The sequence below is a fragment of the Xyrauchen texanus genome, chromosome 38, assembly GCF_025860055.1.
Source record: "Xyrauchen texanus isolate HMW12.3.18 chromosome 38, RBS_HiC_50CHRs, whole genome shotgun sequence".
Taxonomy (NCBI): Eukaryota; Metazoa; Chordata; class Actinopteri; order Cypriniformes; family Catostomidae; genus Xyrauchen; species Xyrauchen texanus.
In genome coordinates this window covers 23558905-23583011 of record NC_068313.1, presented here as the reverse complement: position 1 = coordinate 23583011, position 24107 = coordinate 23558905, and the positions used below count along the sequence as shown (strand labels likewise).

At 37.6% G+C, this 24107-nt stretch overlaps 1 protein-coding gene across 1 annotated transcript in view; it reads left to right on the top strand.

Moving 5' to 3' along the window:
• The window catches only part of LOC127631592 (membrane-associated phosphatidylinositol transfer protein 3-like), a 128711-nt gene that overhangs the window by 38867 nt on the left and 65737 nt on the right, over positions 1 to 24107 (top strand). Inside the window, exon 3 of the mRNA XM_052109834.1 lies at positions 3513 to 3617. Within this exon, the coding sequence (XP_051965794.1) occupies positions 3513 to 3617 (105 nt within the window). The remainder of the gene's footprint in view (positions 1 to 3512; positions 3618 to 24107) is intronic.

The following is a 24107-nucleotide window of genomic DNA, read 5'->3' as shown; positions in this document are numbered from 1 at the left end:
ACACTGATGCCTCATGACCATTTCCAAAAGCAGTAATCCCCTCTTCCAGAGTATGTGCCGCTTTATGGGGGTGTAAACTACTCTCGAAAACAGTACAGAGCAGATGGCGCAGCTGTAAATACCCTATCCAGAGTAAAAAATATTATCTGTCTGATGTTAATACATTTTTATAAAGTAACTTAAAGCATGAGTTTAGAAAAAATAATCCCATTCTACAATAACAAATGCCTTTTCGGCGTCAAGTGAGATGGCCAGAGTCTGATCATTTGCCACTGACCAAATAATATTAATGAAACGCCTAATGTTATCAGAAGAGGTGTGACCCTGAAAAACACCACCTGATCTATATGCATAAGAGATGTCTTAATCGGTTTGCCAGAATTTTTTACAATAATCTTACGTCGCCAAAAAACATTGCTACTACAATATTTCAACATAGTAGTATTAAAGGAAATATTAAGAGTGAAGATAGGAAACAGGATGGAAAAAGTGGGCAAAAGGTGGATTCGAACCCAGGTCGTCTCATGGAAAAAGCACATCCACTCCGTCTTTACATATCACGCCATTGCAGTGACTCTAGGGGCACAGTTTTTCTTAAATTTCTGTGTTTCCACCAGACTATTGGAGTGCAAGTAGCTGCTCTGTGTGGCAGGTGCTATTTAGTCCTAGTGCAAATAGTCAGTCCGTATATTACATGACTTCCCACATTAGCCTAGTTTCCATCCACTTTTCAAGCTATTGTGTTATCGACAAAGTGAAAATGCTTTGCCTGTTTCCATTCAAATGGCCTTTAATCGATAAATATTTTGTGTGATGACGTCATGCCTAAAAAACATCGCAAAATAAATCTGCCCTTTATTGAAATGTGTGTATATCACTAATTGTGTAGCCTACCTTTTGCCTCCCTGATGTCCCTAATTTTTTGTCCCCCAAAATTTTGGTAAAATGGTGAGTGTATTGAGACAATTCATAGAAATTAGACCGCTTACTGTCATTTCACAAATAAATGCAATCAGAAGAGGAGAGTTGCCCTTCTGATAGGACTGTAATATTGGTCCTGATGTTGCTCCTATCGCAGGTTGCCACCGGGTCCGCCACGAAAGCGAATTGTCATGGCCCTGTTCAAGCTGGCAACCTGCACCAAATAGTAGGGGAAACTTTTGAACTAAGTATAAGGACTATCCATATATGTGTGTATGCTGTGTGCACAGCTATTAAAGAAAAATTGATAGGCTATTTTGAACAATCATCTAATCTAAAGCATCACCATCACAACTGCATTATGTCCCGCATATTTGTCCAGCAACTTTTTAACGACCAACTGAACTTGATTGTCATCACAATCTAAATTAATTTAATTATCATAATGCAATTTACATATTCTGAGAAAGCTCAGCAAATGTGATCTGAGGTAAAGAGGGTTAGATTTAAAATATTTAAAAGTTTTAAAATGTTCAAAATCTTGTTTTTTGAAAGTGAACTCCACATTGGAAAACAGTTCTGATAGTTTATAGTCTTGAAGGCTAATTTAAGTTTGTGTATAGAAAAGGCATATATAGGTCTAAACGTTTTTTTTTTTTCATTTGGTAATTAATTATTTTATTTAATGCTTTATTCATTTGGTAATTTATTTAATTTGCTACAGGGAATTTTGACAGCATTTTTTCAAAAGTAACTAAACAATCATTTTTATAGAATTGGGCTATATGTTAGTGTTCCAAAAAAAAGCACTGTTGCTTGTCTCCTAGTATTGTGTATTTATTTTTAAATTAAAATATCTTTGTGCACAGAAATGATATGTTTTTTATTATGGGCTATTCCATGACTGCTGTCTATTATTTTGAACTGTGTGAAAAAGCACCTTTAATAAATAAACAGATGGCTACCGTGATTAAATTAATCGCAAACAGCGGCCATTAATTTGTTCTCCGTGCACTTGCCGATGTACATGATATGAGATATTTGTGTCGACACTCCTAGAAGTGTCATGATTACAGCATCGGATCTGTGATATGCCGTTAAGATCAATCCATTATCACGTACAATAAATTGGCTTTCAATGATGTATACCTTGTTGTCATGATTAACACATGCTAATGATTGGGGTAAATTCTGTCATGAGACACTACATTTTTTTCACAAAAAATTATTGAATGGAAACGTAGTTATTGATATCTAAAATGACAGAAAATATGAATTTATTGTGAAAGTTACTTTACTCTGGCACATAGTATCCAGATTAAAGTCGTTTTATGTAGATTTCCTGAAAGTTCTTCACAAATGGTACTGATTAGCGATAGACTGATAATTGGTCTTATACGAGTGGTATTATTTAACGATATTCACATTTCTGTATTTAATGTAATTGGTTGTCTGAATGTAGGGTTTACTAATCAATTGCATGCCCTAACTGATAATAAATCATAAAGTTTGTAATGTTTTTATTTCTGTAGTCTAAACAGACACTTAAAATAACAGAAATAATCAGTAAAATAAAATCTGTAAAAACAAAGCAAACACTATTCTTAGATCTCTAGAACAGATTTGACTAAATATTTGGGAATGACAACTTTTGATTTGCTCATCTGCTCAAGCTGTTCTATAAGCATGTTACCACATTTTACATGGTTCTGTTTTCCTTTTGGGTTTTCTCTTTACTCTGCTTTTGATCTGAAAGCACTTTGCAGTCATCCGTTTGCATTGCCAGCTGAATCCTTCCTAGCTGGCATGCTCTCATGTGTTTCCAGTTTATGTGTTTTATTTACTGAAATGGGTGGTTGTCTCTCCTTCAGGCACCAGGCTGCTGTTGTTTCTCTTCTTTGTGCTAAGCATATTTCACACTTCACAAGATCTATGTTCCTTCTGCGCTCTCCAAACGCTGTTCTATTTGACATGACTCAGTAACTCTCAGTATTTGGATTATGATTTATACCCATTCTCTCCAAACTCAAAGGCATCATAGCTCCCTTACAACTGTTACTTGCATTGTTTCTGTGAGTGTGCATATGTTTGTTTGTGTACCCTTGTTTGAATGAACTCATAAAACGTTAAAGTGACAGTCTAGCAAATAGCACGAGACAGACAGTGGCCAAATGGTTTTAGCGGGTGATGCAAATAAACAACCCTGAGAAAGCCTGCCATATTTAGTCTGTATTCCACACTGAATGTTCAGCTCAGGGAGATCCGATACGGCACTGGACTTGCAACATGCTGTCACTCACTTTGATCCATACAGCCAAGGACTGACGGAGTGGCTGATTGCTCACTCTGCTGATTATTCAGACATCAGTTTATAGCGGTAGCTGTATTTAAAGATAATTTGATGATTGTTAATGGCTTTTGATGTAATGCAGAATTTACTGTGACTGTATTGAGCTTAAATGTGCATTGTGCAGAATTGGATGACATTCTCTGGACTATCCTCATGATTAACTGAACGATTGACTGCCAAGCTCTTCCTGATAACTTACCACTCTCATTGAGTGTGTTTGTATGTGTTTGTTGTGTTTCAGAGGTGCTGGAGGGTAAGACGGCCATGCTCTTAGGAATGAGTCAATGGAACTCTAATGATCTTGTTGAACAGATAGAAACCTTGGGCCACATCGACCAGACTCAGGGTAAGAATTCACATCATTGAGATGCTACATAGTGTTTTTTAAGAGTCTACTTGGGTAAATGCTTCTATTTTGCAGTCATCTCATTTACAACAGATTTTCAATTACAAATGATTTATCAGAGTATGAATTTGAGTGACAAGTTGAATTGAAAAACTTGTCTGTATTCCAGATTTTCTTAGTGTTTTGGTTTGCACTCGAGCTTGCATGGACTCTATAAGTTTGTGTGAAATCAGGTCATCTGTGTTATCCCAGCATGATTTTAAGAATGATACAAAGAGCATCTTGTGTGCTTCAATGGGCGCAAGAAATCTGACCTTTTGACCAAAGAAGTTTATATGATCAAATTAGTCTCAAATTAGTTTGTTTCAAAAGAAATAGTGCTGAATCTAAAATATAACTTATATATTTTGCACCAAAATGTTTCCTTGTTTTACACCTAAAACTTTGAATTTGAGTGAAAAAAATGTTGAATCCCATATCGTCAATGTGGACTTTTGAACCCAACTGTACAGCTTCCAATCACAATACTTCACTCCCCCACAGAAATATTAAATATGCATTGTTTATGTAAATTGTACATGAAGTAACTGAGAATATTCTGCAATGGACAGCTCACATTAGAGATGGTCATGAGTAATTGGGAACTTAAAAATTATTAATGATTTTTTAAATGTATGACTTGACCATCAAAACATAATTTTTTTTATTGTTCCCAATGGTATTTTGGTCACTGCCTTGTAGCCGAATTGGTAAGTGTAAGTATAAATTGGTAAGTGAGTGGTGTGTTGCATCAAAAACCCCATTATAATCAATGATGCTGTCTACACTGAAAACATCAGTTGCGGCGTGGCCATTGCGCCATCAATAAACTGGTGTCACGTTCCATTTTGAGCTGCATGCGCTGGTGCAGCTCCTACACAAATTAAACAGTTTAGAACGTTTGTGTCGACGTGTCCAGTGTAGATAGCCTTAAAGCCGTTGCGGCAAGTCACGTCAACGGACACGCCTGGTGTAGACAGGCTGTTAGTTGTACAAGTTGACTTTCTGTCCAGTCTAGCCAAAGCATTCAGACTTTGTTTTGAGCGATTCAAGGGGAGTAAACAGTATGCATTATTGCTTGTAAAAACAGCTAGAATGGAACAGAATGCAAGGGTCTTGAGACACATTTTAAAATAACAGAATTTAAACAAAATTTAAAATTGAGATGCGATGCAATGCCCAAAGACACAATTCTGACCTAAAGTCTGATGCATACACTACATAGACCAACTGTTTGAAATAGTGCAAAACTGCTTAATTTCCCCTTTGCCCCACACTGAGTAGAAGGCTGATTTATTTGTGGAGTACTTCAGCTGTCAGAATTACTAAAATGCACTTTCTTAGCTCATTTTCTCAAGATCACAGGAGACTCTAATGTGAAAGGACATTTTATAGTGCTTCTTATTATGTTTTACATTAACCACCCGTGTCACAAAAATTGCTCAAGAACCTGCTTTCTAAACAAACCTCAAGTTTTTCATTTCACCGTTAAAATAGAGGAAACAGACTTCAAATCACATTAAACAACATTACTCAGCTGTCTCTATTGATTTTTTTTCTCTTTGTTCTTATGCAATCTATGCTTGCAAAAGTAAGGGTTAGCAAGCATGAGTCATTAGCGAAAGTGAACATTGGGACTCTTCACTTTCTTGTTGCTTGGAGCCACTGAAATCTCTGCTGGGAGTTGCTTTCAGGCTTTTCTTTTCATAATGTAGCCATATTTATTAATATCCAATGTGCTCTGTGTAAAGGTCCATGCATACTGTATGTGAAACTTAAAGAGAGGTTTATATTAATGCTGCAGTGAGTGTTTATAGTCTGAAAGTCAAACGAACACATTTATAAACTCTAATCCAAGCTACATCCATATAAGGTTTGAAATACAATTAAAATCAGATTTTTGGAAATGTGTTTCAGTCTGAATTATCAGCTCTGCGTTCAAGTGTTTTTTGTGTGTGTGTGTGTGTGTGTGTGTGTGTGTCATTTGTTTGCATAGCATCACTGCCATGTCATAAAGCGCAGTATTGTCTACAGCTGCGTCTGAATTCACATGTGCCATTCTCTGTTTATGGGGATGATGTCACGATTCGTCAAGATGGACATTTCCAGATTTCCATCCTCTCTTTCAACACTGACAGCTACTCTTCTGTCTCTTGATTACTATGGCAACCAATGTAGATATACCAGATATTTACTGAACTGTCTAAAAAAACAATGCTTGCAAAATGATGGTGTGGACAGTGTGTCCGAAATCAGATCTAAAAAACGAATCGGAATTGGGTGTGGTATGAATCTCTTTTCCATGCTTGCTAGCTACTTTTATCTGTAGTGTCTTAAAGTTCTCTGCCCCAGCTGAACACAGCCTTGTGCTTGCGCCGTTCATCTGTGAGTGGTGCAGGTCGTAGTGGTTTGTTTTATGACTCCAGCAGGGACCTTTTTTTTGGACATTTTATTTGTCTACTTGCCCTCATTCTGTTCAGACTGTCAAGTGGATTACTGTACATTCCTCTTTATCAACCCCATACCATCATTCTGGACTATACTGTGGACTTGGGCTCCATTGTAAGTATATTGTGTTTTATTTTAGTTTTTTTGTTTGCTTGCTTTGTTTGCATGTACTTTTATGTTTGAGCCTTGGCTGAAAGTGCTAAATAAAGTAAACATGGTATTATTATTAGTTAATATTAGGGATGCACTGATACCACTTTTTCTCTTCCGATACCGATATCGGAAACCTCAGTATCAGCCGAGCCCGATACGATACCAGTGTTGTTTTTTTTTTTTTTTTGCATAATCAGTTTAGAATATCTTTACATAATTGTGTGGAACTAATTGGGAGTACTCTTTAATGTGTAAAGAAACACAAACCTCTAACAAACACATTATATCAATATAAGTGTATAGCTTATTGTTAACTAGTATACTGGATAATGTAGCAGTAAAATTAACATTAATTCCAGTATAAGTCATCAGTAGAAAAGAAGCCATTTTTAAGCAGCTTTTGTTATGTTTCTGATATGACTGCAGTCTTCATCTATAGTGAGTGTACATCATTTTCAGCATATTTAAAAAAAATAATAATATTCATGTCTTTGTGTAAAACCTTTTTAAAAACCAATAACTATATTGGTAGCTTGTGTCTTTGTTCAGAGCTATTTTGTACAAATCTTGATTACAACATGAAAGGAGGATGGTGTAAATCAAATTTACGTACAAAATATTTCTCTCCTGTGATTTATAGCCTGTTACATATCAATTGCATATTGATTTATTTTTCCATATTGAGTGATACCAGTTATGCAAAGTCAGCATATAATAAGCCTCACAGCCACAACAGATTCCAATTTCCATAAAAACATGATATTCACATATATTAAAAACTACTTCTCTGAGCTATTTTTTGTCATGTACTGCACATATTTTTTTGATACTCTAATTTACAGTCATGGAAATGGTTATTTTCCCTCAGACTGTGCATGCTAGTATTGTTCAAGATAACTCACCCTTCCCCTCAATTATTCATGTGGCCTTTTCTCATGTTTTTGTTTTGCTCCCCTGTGAAATATGATTAGTCTGTTGGAGGCACTCATGGGGAAGGAGACTTAAGCTAATGCGACAGAGCGATAAATGTGCTAAGTGAGAGGCAGGCATTGACCCTGCCAAGCCCCTATCAGTTTGTTTTCAAGTGCCTTGTACTAAAATGCTCTTCTTGGCTTCTTCCTGCAAGATGAAAGTGATGTTAGCTTTTGGCTAAAATGCTTTGTGACTCTTTCAAGACCGGTGCTGTGATTAATACCATGACTCAGTCTAAAATAATTGCTTTCATAATACAAAAAATTTAGTTTTAACACTAAATCCAGATCAATGCTAGTAGGAGTAGGGCTGGCAAAAGCGTTTATATTCCACTTCGTGCTGCTCTTTAAATGGTGTGTGTATATATGTATGTGTGATATATATATATACAGTGAGGAAAATAAGTATTTGAACACCCTGCTATTTTGCAAGTTCTCCCACTTAGAAATCATGGAGGGGTCTGAAATTGTCATCGTAGGTGCATGTCCACTGTGAGAGACATAATCTAAAAAAAAAAATCCAGAAATCACAATGTATGATTTTTTAACTATTTATTTGTATGATACAGCTGCAAATAAGTAGTTGAACACCTGAGAAAATCAATGTTAATATTTGGTACAGTAGCCTTTGTTTGCAATTACAGAGGTCAAACGTTTCCTGTACTTTTTCACCAGGTTTGCACACACTGCAGGAGGGATTTTGGCCCACTCCTCCACACAGATCTTCTCTAGATCAGTCAGGTTTCTGGGCTGTCGCTGAGAAACACGGAGTTTGAGCTCCCTCCAAAGATTCTCTATTGGGTATAGGTCTGGAGACTGGCTAGGCCACGCCAGAACCTTGATATGCTTCTTACAGAGCCACTCCTTGGTTATCCTGGCTGTGTGCTTCGGGTCATTGTCATGTTGGAAAACCCAGCCTCGACCCATCTTCAATGCTCTAACTGAGGGAAGGAGGTTGTTCCCCAAAATCTCGCAATACATGGCCCCGGTCATCCTCTCCTTAATACAGTGCAGTCGCCCTGTCCCATGTGCAGAAAAACACCCCCAAAGCATGATGCCTCCACCCCCATGCTTCACAGTAGGGATGGTGTTCTTGGGATGGTACTCATCATTCTTCTTCCTCCAAACACGGTTAGTGGAATTATGACCAAAAAGTTCTATTTTGGTCTCATCTGACCACATGACTTTCTCCCATGACTCCTCTGGATCATCCAAATGGTCATTGGCAAACTTAAGACGGGCCTTGACATGTGCTGGTTTAAGCAGGGGAACCTTCCGTGCCATGCATGATTTCAAACCATGACGTCTTAGTGTATTACCAACAGTAACCTTGGAAACGGTGGTCCCAGCTTTTTCAGGTCATTGACCAGCTCCTCCCCTGTAGTTCTGGGCTGATTTCTCACCTTTCTTAGGATGATTGAGACCACACGAGGTGAGATCTTGCATGGAGCCCCAGTCCGAGGGAGATTGACAGTCATGTTTAGCTTCTTCCATTTTCTAATGATTGCTCCAACAGTGGACCTTTTTTCACCAAGCTGCTTGGCAATTTCCCCGTAGCCCTTTCCAGCCTTGTGGAGGTGTACAATTTTGTCTCTAGTGTCTTTGGACAGCTCTTTGGTCTTGGTCATGTTAGTAGTTGGATTCTTACTGATTGTATGGGGTGGACAGGTGTCTTTATGCACCTAATGACCTCAAATAGGTGCATCTAATTTAGGATAATAAATGGAGTGGAGGTGGACATTTTAAAGGCAGACTAACAGGTCTTTGAGGGTCAGAATTCTAGCTGATAGACAGGTGTTCAAATACTTATTTGCAGCTGTATCATACAAATAAATAGTTAAAAAATCATACATTGTGATTTCTGGATTTTTTTTTTAGATTATGTCTCTCACAGTGGACATGCACCTACGATGACAATGTTAGACCCCTCCATGTTTTCTAAGTGGGAGAACTTGCAAAATAGCAGGGTGTTCAAATACTTATTTTCCTCACTGTATATATATATATATATATATATATATATATATATATATATATATATATATATATATATATATTTATCCTATAAGCCAATTATGTGAATTTGTGCTACTTGAAGATGGTGTTGACCATCGTTTCTACTGACTGAATTCTGTGCATGTTCTAAGTAAACTTAAATTCAGTGACCCCATATAGCATTTAAAATGCATTAATGTCATATATCAAAACCAAGGAGCATAAACAAAATAAAAATGTCCTTATCATTTTTGCAATTACTTGATATTTTGATATCTAATATTGTGTCCCAATAAGGCATAATATAATTCCAGTGACAAGCGATTTTTTTTATCTAAACTGAATGTGAAAATGTTACCACAACATAAAACAATTACAGCAAAACAGAGCATACACTGTCATCCCTGATGTTTTTAACCTAAATAAATTACATACAATAAACATAAATCCTAAAATATAACCTCCATTACATAAGAGTTTTGAGTTTAGGTGGATGATTTTAATGATTTCTCTCATTCTGATGGAATTTTTTAGTTCAACAATTCATCTTAACTTGTTTTAGTCTATTCTCATTGAATTAGTTTGTATGCTTAAGGTGAATTAACAAGCGTATTTGCCAAATCAACTCATATGTTGAATCAACTAACATGCAAAAACATTTATCATAACATTTTTGATACTAAGAAATGTAGGCCTTTATTACTTAATCTAAACACATAGTGTAGACTCAATGTAATATAGTAAAAAATATGTAGGAAAAACACCTCTGCTTAAATCTCAGCACTCTTAAAGGCATCTCTGCGCTCTTATAGGCACATCCGCTTAAAAGCGCCCCATTCTGTGCAGGTCAGTGGGCTAATAAGAGTGACAGAGTTACCCGCCCCGGACGATTTTTTCCCTGCATTTGACAGGGTTTGGTGGGTGATAATTTCAAACCCTGTTTATATTCCTTCCTCACTGATTATCACGCTGTTTTCTTTGCCATATGCTAGTGCCTTAAGAGGCAAAGAATTTCATACTTTGCATAAAGTATGCAGATAAAGTGCAGGAGTGTTTAAAAAACAAGTTAAATTAATTATATTTATGTTATTTGACAAAAGAGGTCAAGTCTACATTACTTAAATTAAATGGTTTTTCAATTGTTTTGCCTGTTGTCTCAAGACTTCAGTTAAATTCTTTAATATATATTCATATTAGTATAACTTGTGTCAAAGCAAAGATAACACAACAAAAATTTAGAAGTTGAGAGAACCCAACTTTTTTTGACCTCTGAAAAATTTACTTCGAGTTTGAGTTTCCATAAAGTTTTTAAGTTAAATGAACTTTTCCAGGGTATACAATTATGTTTAATGTACTTTAATGTGGAGGTGGATTTTGGATCAATGAGCTTTCACTGTAGGCAGGGCTACCTGAAATAGAAAGCAAGAGATCGACAAAAAGAAGATATAACTTTTATCACTTGTTATCGATCACACACTTTACAAAGACACTTTGTAAAACAGTGACATTTGTATATTTTGTCTGGCTTACAAACAGGCTTGCAGACCTCTAAATCTGCCTAATAAACCATATATCTAGGGGGTTCCGGGGGCATGCTCCCCCCGTGAGATTTTTTGTTGCAAAAAACAACACCAAAGCGTTCAATTCTGGTGACTAAGATAAGCATTTATTTATTTTCTCGAGTATGAGTAGCTTTCATGTAACTATTGGCTAAAGCAGTTCTTCCAGTAACATTCAGACAGACGTATATTAGTGCTGAAAAAGCAAAACGCACCACAACGAATAGAGCAGAAAGCTGGTGTCTCGAGATGCATTTTTATCAGTTGAATACGTTTTTTTTAATTTGACACGGCATTTAAAAATTCAGCACTCCCGTGAGAGATGCTAAAAACACAGTAAAACATGACGCAGTTGTTCAAAAGCATCCATCTAGTGAATGTTTACATGGATAACGACTGAAAAACAGTGCGAGCGGATGCAAAAACACATTCAGTTTGAACAGCACCTTGTTCACGGCACTAGCTGAAGTTTCTCTAATTTACCTCTCAAAAATGCTGCCTTTTGCTACAGTTGACTGTAGGTAAATGTACACTGTATCCAGCGCTGTATTCGCAAATATCCCATGTGAGAAACCGTAGAGTGACTTCCGGCAGAAGTCCCACCCATAATCGTTTCCCCAGTAAGACTCCCAGGAAAAAGGAGGATACAGTTTTACTCTTGTTTTTGAGGACATATTTAAACATATGGATTACTGCAATCCATCGTTGCTCAACAAGATTGTCAAATACACTAAAGATGACAGGTTTTACTTGTTAAGTTCCTGTTACAGTGGAATCATTATTAACATTGATTTAGCAGATGGTTGTATTTGGATTTTTGCCATAGCATATAATATTATTGATTTAGAATCCCACTGACAGATTTTACTTGACAGATAGCTGTGATCTTCCAAACTTAGTAAGTAACTTACAGAACAAAACGGTGCACAAAATAAAGCCCTATTTGGATGGCAATTATTTTACATGGGAACATGAGGTATTTCCAGCATTTACAGGAGGTAGTCAGTGATTTTATTGCCGTCCGATTCTGAAATGTCTGTTTTTCTCACATTTCCCTCGAGAAAATTCCCAGCCAAATGACCTAATGTTTTTGACAAACACCAAGTTTGTGCTGTAATATAATAAACAGAGTTTATAACCCAAACATTTTGTAACTCCTTTTCAATCACCGCTAAGTGCCATACTTTTGCAATGCACTTGGTAACAGCTCTGTAGGGACAGTAATGGACAGTTGTGAAAGTTGGAGGATTGTGTAACAGAAATTTTGTGGGGACTCTTAAGTAGAAGGAAAAGAAATACGAGAGCCAGAACATGTTAACTTTTAAAATGGTCCATTATTATGGCAGCAATGTAATAAAATTGTAATATATCACATTTGAATCATTTTGATAGATAAAACATAAGAAAACCATTTTTACCGTAGCTCCTTAAATTTCATTTGAACTATCTTTACTGTCCTTGATATGTCTCTTCTATATCTCCTTGCGTGCACTTAGGAGAGAGCACACAAGTGATATAACTGAGGTCAGTCGGGTGACGAAACATGCGTACCCCAATTGACAGATTTTATTTGGCTGCGTTGATAAACATTCTCGTCCCTACAGTTTCTTGATTTGTTCAATCTCAAGAATTTTGGCTTGCTCCATATGTGAAAATGTACTCTGTAAATGCCCGCAGTGCTTTGCAGCATGGTTCCCTCTTGTTTTAAAATTTATATTTTCACTTTAGCGTAATTCCAAACATATTTAAACGCAAATAAAGAGGACAAGAGCAACTGCAGTCATGCTATTGACAAAAAGTCTTGCTCATCCCCCATGATTTAATTGTCATCCGAACGCATGAGTTTTATCACAGAGGAGCCATGAAAATGTACTTTTACAGAGATCACCCTGAGAAACAGTTGCCCTCCGAATAGGGTTTTAGATGACAATAGTGAAAGAAAAGCTAACAAAAGTTGGCAAATATAACTTACGGAGATCAGCTGCAGAGGACACTGGCGATTCACTGTTTATCATGAGCATTACTGGCTGAATTCAATGCCCCATTAGATAGCAGGCTGGTAGGTGTCCGAGTCCAAAACATTGTTGCTCCGTCCATTGTCGCTTTTTCTTATGTCCTTCTTGTGGTCCCTGTACTCCCTTAAATGTTTTTCAAATTCTCTCATGATTTACTCACCCTCATGACAGGTTTTTGGAAGAATATTCAGCTTTGTATGTCCATAAAATGCAAGTGAATGTGTACCAGATATTTGAAGATCTCATAAGTCTCCAGTGGATTAATTAATGTCTTCTGAAGTGAAACGCTAGGTGTGTGCAAGAAATAAATCAATATTTAAAACTTTGTTTACTAAAAATGTTTGTTTCCGGCCAGCTCGTTGACGAGGGTGGAGTTCAAGCTGCCACTCTCATGACGTAAGCACGAAAGCCTCCTTTGCATGGACATTCCTATATAGAAACCTTATTAGCAGCTGTTCCAATGGACCGTGATTCTGTTTCCACACGAAAGCAGCAAGGAGCTTGGTCTGAGGCATCTCCTCCATTCACTTGCCTTTAAACCAATTCAAACATCTCTCCTTGTTGACCATTCCAAGATGGTGCCACAGTTGACGTATCCAAACCAGCTGAACGAGGCATCTATGTCTGAATACTATGCTCCTCTATTTCATCATATTTCACATGTCAGTTCTTGCGTGAACTTGCCAACACGCTTACGTCACGCGAGAGGCAATGTGTATGACCCTCATACATTTTTGGTAAAAAGTTTTGAATATTGATTTATTCGTTACACACACCTGGTGTTTTGCTTCAGAAGACATTAATTAATCCACTGGAGTTGTATGTAATTCTATTATGATGGCTACATGTGCTTTTTACAGCTTCAAACATTGGCACCCATTTACTTGCATTTTATGGACCTACAGAGCTGAGATATTCTTCAAGTATTCTGTGTTCTGCTGAAAAAAGACAGTCATGCACATCTGAAATGGCATGAGAGTGAGTAAATGATCAGAGAATTTTAATTTTTGGGTGAACTAATCCTTTAAGCTGATAATCTTTTATGATTTGGTCAGTTGCCCGTGTGAGAGTGGCGTGCATCATTTCGTGCTATATCTTCATTCTAGTAGAGTATTTTTTTCCTTTGCGATCTGTCTAGATTATCTCGGATCTTCGTAAATACCATATTGCAAGTAGAGTATTTGTTTTTTCGTATTACCTGAATGCATTTGATGTCTGATAACTTTGTGGGCTTTTGTATTGTTGTTATAGAACGAAGAAGTACTCCTTGCTGCAGACGGAAGCTACTGTTGTTATTTGGGAAAACGTCATAAAATTTTCCTGCCCTCCATCCCCTGACGTAATCGGTTCCTGCTTAGAGACCAACAACCTTTTGGAGTCAGTGCAGAACCAGGTTTTCGGCCCCGGAATGACCTTTTCTGTGGTAGAAATGCGTGGAATAGTTCGAGAATTCGCAGCAGCCAGGAACCCACACAGGATCCATGTGTGTAGAAAAGGGCTAACAGTGCCAATGAGTCCAGATTGTTACAGAACGGCATGGTTCAGCAATGGTAACATTTTGGCCTGATGATGGAATAGTGCTTTAAGTAAACTTGAATCTTTTCAGTGCTCAGTGTTAAATTCAGTTTCCAAACATTGTGTTAATTAAGTTGGTCTGTGATTCACAGTGCTGATTCCCCATAGTCCATTACAGTTGAGACATTTTATTGACAGGATTAAGTGCTGGAGGTGCACTGAAGTCATCTGAGGGCACTGAAGGCTTCCAGATAAATTAGCCTGTCAAATATGTGTCTTTCTTCCTGGTGTGTGATAGACTTATGTTAATTAGAAAACACTGGCATGGCTACTCTCAAACACGTCTAGCAGGGGTTTCTCTTGACCAGTTTCCAGCCAGCGTGAGTTCAGCAATGCCATCTGGATGCTGTCTGATCCTGTCTTGGACTATAATATCTGGTTCGTGGATTGATCTGTGAACGGTACTTACACTTGAGTGACAACAGTAGCTTCCTGTCCAATGCTGACATCCTGTAGTGCCCATCCCTTTTACATGGCCATTTAGCTGGAAGAGCAGTTACACATTTGACATTGTGAACTGAAGGATGAGTTTTTAAATACCACAAATTGCTTGATGAGTGCAGTTTTTGTCCTGTATTTCATGTTCTAACAGGAAACTCGTCCCTTAAATAACCAATTGGCTTAAACAGCCAATAGACTTTCATAATGTCATAGCTGTTAACCTAGTTTTTAAGTCTATTGCAGCAAGTCCTATTTGGGGGAAGTTCATTATCGTTGAACACAAATCTGTGGTACCGTCATCATTATTTTTTATCCATTTTCTCAGAAGAGAAAGACTTGCAATTTAAAATGCATAATATAACTGCTAAAAGTTTATTTTGTCAACTTTAAGGAGTACACTAGTATAAAATTGGTTTCAAAGCTAATAGTCACTGACTAAAAGCCATTTTTGTTCATAATTGGTCACCTTTTTAAAAGCTAATTAACAATATCTTTCATCGAAAATGATGAACACTTCTTTGAAATGTTCTTTCTTTACATTAAAGATAAGCTAGTGCTTTTTTATTTCCCTCTTACATCAAGTCCTGGAGTCCTTTGATGTCTAATCTTGTAGAATCAGTGAAGAGGCATGTTAGATAAGGTAATTTTTACTCTGAAGGACCTGAGGCTTTAACTGTGTTGCTAGATGCTGTCTGGCTTTTCATTAGTCAAACATCTTCTTTGTGTCCTGCTGTACCTGTCTGACTTCGAAATTCGTAGAGGATCAGGGATTGCTTTTATTTCATCTACTCTCCTTGATGTGAAAGCAGCAGGTGCTTTTATATTCTGAATAATATATTGTCTGCGGTACCATTTTTACTTTTCATACCAAGATTATCATGAATCTATAAATCAATTTAATGAGGGATCATTAGGACACTCCAGTTAATTGCAGTTCATTACGGGTAAAAAAACCTCATCAATCTCTTCTTTAGAGGATCTGGGAACCCTTCCTTAAGGACTGCCTGATTGACACTGTTCGACAACCTAATTGACGACCTGACTTTTTAAGGAATCATATTCGGGACTTACAGCTGGATCCTCATCAGACATTTTAGGAATTTTTCGACTTTTCAGTCTCATCCATATTTATGCACTGTTTCTAGACACAGTTTTGTCCCAGTCAAGATTAAAGGAGTAGTTCACCCAAAAATGAAAAATTCTCTCATGATTTACTCACCCTCATGACAGGTTTTTGGAAGAATATTCAGCTTTGTATGTCCATAAAATGCAAGTGAATATGTGCCAGATATTTGAAGATCCCAAAAAGCACATATAGCCATCATAAGTCTCCAGTGGATTACTTAATGTCTTCTGAAGTGAGACGCTAGATGTGTGCAAGAAATAGATCAATATTTAAAACTTTTTATGCAAAACATTTTTGCTTCTGAAATGCTTCTGGCCAGCTTGTTGACGAGAGTGAAGTTCAAGCTGCCACTCCATGACGTAAGCACAAATGCCTCCTCTGCATGGACATTCCTATGTAGAAACTTTATTAGCAGCTGTTCCAATGGACCGTGATTCTGTTTCCACACGAAAGCAGCAAGGAGCTTGGTCTGAGGCATCTCCTCCATTCACTTGCCTTTAAACCAATTCAAACATCTCTCCTTGTTGACCATTCCAAGATGGTGCCACAGTTGACGTATCCAAACCAGCTGAACGAGGCATCTATGTCTGAATACTATGCTCCTCTATTTCATCATATTTCACATGTCAGTTCTTGCGTGAACTTGCCAACATGCTTATGTGTATGACCCTCATTCATTTTTTGTAAAAAGTTTTGAATATTGATCTATTCGTTACACACACACCTGGTGTTTTGCTTCAGAAGACATTAATTAATCCACTGGAGTTGTATGTAATACTATTATGATGGCGACATGTGCTTTTTACAGCTTCAAACATTGGCACCCATTTACTTGCATTTTATGGACCTACAGAGCTGAGATATTCTTCAAGTATTCTGTGTTCTGCTGAAAAAAGACAGTCATGCAAGATGAAGATGAAATTAGGGTGAGTAAATGATCAGAGAATTTTTATTTTTGGGTGAACTAATCCTTTAATCTACATTCATACCTATTAGTGTGCAAAATTCTGGCACCCAACGGAATTGTAGAAATAGTGGTTTGAATTGTCATTAGACATGTTTGCATAAGAAAATAACTAAACTTAAATGGAAAATCAAGATGCTAAATTAATTAAAAATAAAGACAAGTGAATTAAAAAAAAAAAAAAAAAAAAAAACTGTTATTGCCCAATTAACTTGATTACATGTGTATTAGCTGGGTGAAGGCATTATTTGGGCAGTGAATGGTTATGTGAATCCCTGTGAAACCAAAGAGTGTGGGTGCCCATTGGCTTTGCCAATGTGTGAAGATTCAAGAGACCATTAAAATGCCCTGATGCTGTTGGCATTCAATGAGAATCAGCAGACAGTGCCATCCACCTTGCTTATCTCTTTCTCTCCCTCCGGCTATCTGTCTTACTTTCCCAAATTCCCTCTCTACCTCCCTCATTGCTCTGTCCTTGTCAGCTCTGTTAGTAAAGCCAGGAAAATATTGTCACTGCCCCAGAACTGCCTCTGGACAGCTTGAAGCATCTCTTGGCAAAATCACTTTCCCCAAAATCTGCCTTAGTACTAGCACTTTCTGAAACAGTGTGATGGGCTATATAAGCCAAAACAGCAATTCTTCCGCCAGGACCACTCTTCTTTCAAAATCTTGGGCAAATAACTGTTACCCGTTTACATATTTATGCTTTTAATAAGTGAGTTCTAACAAATTTAATCTGCTTTATTGCAAGCTTAGGGTTTGGCCAGGATCTCTTTTATTCACTACAGGAATTATTCAAATCAGGTAACATGCAAGTGTGCCCAGAAAATTAGCGCTGAATGCAGTTTTCATGGCGAAGCGTCCCCCACAGGCTGGTTCTAATTGCTTGTGGCAATGATCACACGAGATGTCGACGTGTTGCTACTTAATTTTTCAGATCCTTTACAATGACCCCATTCTGCCAAGTTACTGACCAGTGCCATCTCTCATCAGACATTTTTGTGATATACCTTTTCCTGTGGTGTTACTGCCACATTGCGGCAGCAACCTTAGAGACACTGGTTTGGGTGACCACGATTTTGAGGTTACATTTAAGATTACATTTTTAATCCACTAATGTTTATATTCAGGGTTGGTGTTTGGATCAGGGCATTCCTCTTCACTTTAGAACATTATTTACAACCAGAAACACCTCCCTTTAAAACTTAGCTTTGCTGCCCCTCTGTGGACATTTCACCCAGAAACTGGAGCTTTCAACAACAACACTTCCAGCTTCGGCCACTAGGGTTAGTGTTTCAGTAGACTAGAGGCATCTGAATCAGCTCTTTAAAATCTTGAAGGTGCGTTTGTCTTAACTGCTGTGTATGGATACATGGTCAGATATGCTTTCCACAGGTGGCAATAGTGCAGTGTTAATTTGCCCAAGTAAATATCACTAACATTTATTTAATAATCTTTCTAAGACTACAGTTAGAAAGGAGGCTCTTTTCATAATCCATTTTCTGTTCCTCTCCCCTTTAAGTCAAGTCAAGGTTTTTATTGTCGTTCAACCATATACAGTTAGTACAGTACACAGTGAAACGAGAAAACGTTCCTCCAGGACCATGGTGCTACATAAAACAACATGAGACATACACCGAACCACATGAGACTACACAGACTAATTAACATACCTATATAAAGTGCACGTGCAAACGTGTGCAAAAAGTACGGGATAGTGCAATTAATTACAAAAAATTAACAGGACAATAGGCACAGTGAGAGACAGTGCAGCGCCGACCAGTACACAGTAGTGCAAAAAGATGACAGTTTCTAAAAATGCTAAATGTACACATAACATACTATGAGATACTATGAGTGTTCTATGGACATAGCAGTTATTGAGGTAGCAGCCAGGTATAAAGTGACAATAATTAAAGTTTTTAATAGAGCTTTAAAATTTTTACTCAAATTTTCAAATGTTATTTACCTATTCAGTAGCATTATGACGAAAGCAAACGCTTTTCAATGTGCATTCAAGGTTCTGATTAGATCTCACACTCTGTGTGAATAAATTAGAATGGAAGACTAATTAATGCAGAAAGTAAGAGCCCCAGTCTCCAGCGGTTGATCGATTCATGTACGTTATCTGCTCAGTTTATCTGAGGGGCCATGGCTGACAGTCTCGCATCGCTGTCGGTTCCTCACAGACACAGACACAGACCACAGCCAGGCACTCAGACGCATCTCATCTGTATTCTCCCCCACATGAGCTCCCGTCAAGGCCTTTTTTTAACATATGCCTCTAGTAGGCACAATCTCCCTCACACGCTAACTCTCATTTAATTACTCTTTCTCCATTTAAAGACAGAATGCCCCAAGCAGGGAAAACTGGAGAGACACAAAGCTAGGAACAATAGGATGACTCCACAGAGAGAAATAAATGATAGAAATGGATGAAAACCATAATAAGCTAGTGATGGAGCATATTGTCACGGGAGGAGGGCAGATTACATTATATATTGACTTGCATGTATTTGCCAGTGCCGAAGGACACTGATACTGTTCTGTGCTACACATTCTGCTGTGCAGAGAACATTGATGGAACAGAGAGTGAATGATCTCTGATAAGAGACAAGACTGGTAGTCGCTTCAGAAAAGGAAGGGTTGTTATTTGTCAGTGGGAGCTAGATGCTGTTGAATTGCAGTATTGCATCTTGGGTTGTCATGATGCCAACATTTCAGAGGTCAAGACTGATGCCAGTGTAATTTTACGATTCTCAATGCCAGTTTTGATTCCACAGGATAACTTTTTTAAAAGTTAAGCAAGGATGATGTACTTGCCAAATAAATTAAAGACAAAATTAGCATAAATTGAACTAATTTCATTAGCTTACTTGTAGAGACCATGGAGAGATGAAACATGTATTGTTGATTGATTGATTGACTTAACAGACAGCAGCAGGTCTGCTGAATTTACTCTGGAAGGTCTACATTCACCTAACAAAAATGTGATAATTTTACATTTTAAAATTAGGTTAAAATTGAATTCATTTATTTTTAGTATTGACTTGGCATCGAAGTAATGTAACGTTTTAGTATAGAACTTATGTTTGGGCTTTTTGCCTTTTATATATAGCAGAGTAAAGTGTTGACCAGAAATCACAAGTTCCAGTATTTTTGACATCCCTTACTGCATATGTATCCAGAATAATTGAACTTGTTCAGCTGTAACACTACAAGCAGATCCTGTTGTGTTGTGTCCTCCCTATTTGATGTGTTTGGTAGTGTGTGAATGTGAAGGCAGAGAGACAGTGACTGCGGTGGACAGGTGTTACACCTGGATCAGTCAGTCAGTGAGTATGCCCGGACTTGTCTACACACAGCATGCCAACATACACACAGCAGAGATCACAGGTGCTCTGTGACACTCACACCAATCACACACTCACAGACACAGTTGTGTGTGCTTTTTACTTCCATGTATACCATTACATTTTATAATTGATACAATTTCCATGAATAATTCCTCCCTACTCTACATCGTAGACTCTCTCAGGGTTAACACGGTCATGGAAAACCTAGAATATTTTAAGTTTGTGATGTCCATGTTTGGGAGAAGTCATGGAAATTAATACTATCTTTAAAATATCATGAACATTTCTTTAAAATTTTGATTTCTGCAGTAAAAAATATGCAGTATAATGCCATTACATGTTATGCTCTGTTCTAAACATTTTATTTAAAATGTTTTAATTTTATGATAGCATTCATTTATTTTATAGAAAATTTAATTATGGGGAAAAATTTATAAATGTGTGTTTATCCTGATTATGTGCTTTTTGGAGTGAATGTATGGGAATATTTATTGGTATGTGCATGCGTGCAAGGGATTGTCTGTATTTTTTCTTCACAGTCCATTATCTGAGATGGCGAGTGCTGAGGCCAGAATTTTGAATGTATTTCAATAGAGCATATTGCTGTCCATGGCAAATTTGATGAAAATTAGAAAATATATATTTATTCTGCACCTGAGACTTGGTATAGCCAGGTGTGATCCTTGGCAAGCAGATGGTCAAAAATATCTGCTCTGCTCTTCCTGTAATTGCACACATTTCCCATGTCACAGTGAGACCAAACTCATAGTGACATGTCTCACAGAAAATTATGTGTTATTGAGAGCCTCTAATTGTTCAATAAATGCCAATCACAGTTTCTGTCATCCGCTTTTTTGAACATGGGGTTTAACTGATTCAGTACGTTATTAACTCTTCCGTTATGTTATGACACCTGTGATGTTCGGGTCAAGAATTACCCATATAGAGTTCAATAGATTTTCAATTAATTTACAGCACACTATATATAAATTAGAAACATAAAAATTTGCACAGGCTTACCTACATTGTTATATGCACTGAATGAAGACTTTTATAGTAGCATTTTAACTTGAAAGAGCTCCACCTATTTGTGAGTTGTGGTACTACACTGCACGTGAATGTGTATGTGTTTGTGTGTGCGTGTGTGTGTGTGTGTGTGTGTGTGCCCGCGCACTACACACAGTTTTGGCAGTATGAGGTCTGTGTATAATATCGCCAAACATTAACCCTATAAAGCTGTGTGTATCATAATTCATAAACAATTTTTAAAAAACTGAAACCCTGTTGTATGAAATGTATTTGATGTGCACTTCACTTCTGTACATCTGGAAGTAGAAAACCTTGAAAAATGTTAGACTAAAATGATCACCGTCAAATTTATTTTTCATATGTCTTTTTTAAAACAACAAAACAACAACTTGCGATATGATTAATCGTGCAGCACTAGTTGGGTTTAACAAACTAAAAGCAGCAACACTACTAATTTATCTACAATTTCAGTAGTGTGGCAGTAGGTAGTAATAATAACTGATAGTAGTTAATCATATCGTTTGGATTGTTCATCTAAATCAAGGAGTTCAATAGATTCACTGATTCGATTGAGTCATTATACAGATGTCCCTGTAAGGTATTTTACATTCTTCTACTCACATATATGAATTACAGTAGTTTTTTTTTTGTTTCATTAGTTATATTTAGTGTTCATTTATTTTGTTCCATCTAATTTGATAATTTAATTGAGATCCTCATTGAATTTGTGTCAGCTAAATACTCTTATTGCAATACAAGTGAAGCTGACTTCTTTTAGAGTAGCTTGACTGTAGATTAACTACCGGTACTCTAAATCATGATTTGCTTGGGAAGCCACAGTATCAAAGTAGCTTCCCCAACACTACAGAAGATGTGATGTTGCACGGAGTGGTCCAAATTCTTTTCTCTCCATTGATCTCTTGTGTCTGTCTGTCTTTCTCGGTCGCATTCTTCACATGCTCTCTCCCTCAATCCCTCCGTCTCTCTCTCTCTCTCTCTCTCTCTCTCTCTCTCTCTCTCTCTAATTGCTCGGTCTGTCTCTGTTTCTCTCCCTATTGCTTGTGTTTCTTTCTGCAGGATGCTATAAATCTGCAGGGGGTAGACTGGGTGACTGAGCTGTGGGAAATATAGGACATGAGCTAAAGCAAGAGAGACAGGCAACTCCTAAGCAGAGTGAATAAGAACAAAATGTTCTCATTGAATTTATGGAGGAGTGACAATCTGGAGCAGAGGCTGTGATCAATACTTTGCCTTTCATTTTTCTCTGCACCCACCTTATCATTTCATTGTCCTGTGGTTATTGCTTTTTATCCCTTTCTCTCCATCTCTTTGCCATCACTTTCTCACCTTTTGAGCCAAATTGAAAGTAAACGGCACAACCATCGCTGCGTTAGTATTAAGCCCCTTCTGCAGAATCTCTACATTTCCACATGAAGTATGATAAAGTACAGATCCATACTAAGAAAAACCATCAATGTACTTCTTTTAAAATGTCTGTATCGATCTATCTGTCTGTCTGTCTGTCTGTCTCTCTCTCTCTCTATCTCTCTCTGCTTGTCTGTCTCTCATCTACTTTGTATGTATGTCTGTCATCTACTTCATGTGTCTGTCTGTCATCTACATCTGTGTATGTCTGTCTATCTATCTATGTGTCTCTGTCTGTCTGTCATCTACTTCATGTGCCTGTCTGTCATCCATCCATCCATCCATCCATCCATCCATCCATCCATCCATCCATCCATCCATCCATCATCCATCTGTGTGTCTGTCTGTCTGTTATCTACTGCATGTGTCCATCTGTCATCTACATCTGTGTCTGTCTGTCTGTCTATCTATCTATGTGTCTCTGTCTGTCTGTCATCTACTTCATGTGCCTGTCTGTCTGTCTGTCATCCATCCATCCATCCATCCATCCATCCATCCATCCATCCATTAATCTGTGTGTCTGTCTGTCTGTTATCTACTGCATGTGTCCGTTTGTCCGTTCGTCCGTCCAGCCATCTGTCTCACCATATACATGGTTAAGTATGCAGTCTGAATTAGAATATATTAGAATATTTTGAATTGTGTTTTATGAATATTTTGAGAGGCAGGCAAAAGCAGGAACGTGGCACTGAGCCTGATAATGAAGCAACTGATTGGCAGTGTGTGCTGTGTTAAGCACTGGAGAGAACAGATCTGCGCCCTGCCTGTTTTCCTTGCTGGAGTGGCTGTGAATGAAAGCCTTGCAGCTGGGATGAGCAGAGGCTCTCATTGTAGAGGGGTTTCTGCAGTTGGGTGCAGCTTTTCAATGAATACAATTGCTCCTTGTAGACCCAGTAATTTGGAAGTGAATAAATATGCCATTAAGAGAGGCAGTCTGGTCTGTCATCAGCTCAGTCTGTTTGAAGTCATAGTGGCTCAGGGTTGTCATGACATCATCCCGGTGGTTCACATAGAGTACGTGCGGGTTCCCACGTGCATCTGGGGAAAGTGGTTCCATGGATGGATTAAGAATCAATGCTTTGTTTGTACAATCTCTTAACTGGCTCTGGTTTTCAAATTATGTTTTTTCATTACATAATGGTGGGATCAGATTCTGGAACTGTTCTTTAAACTGAAGTGTTGCAGAGTAGCGTAATTGAAAAAATATCTGTGATGTGATGCAATAATAAGAGGGGATTTAGTGCTCTTTTCACAGCGGTGAGTGTGTGAGAGGGCTTTTATTATCCATAATTTTGACAGTGTTATATATTTGTGGAGTTTGTCATTATTCCAATGGAAAGTTTCAAAGCTAAATCGCTATAACTTTTACCAATTTGAAACCATACTTGGCAACT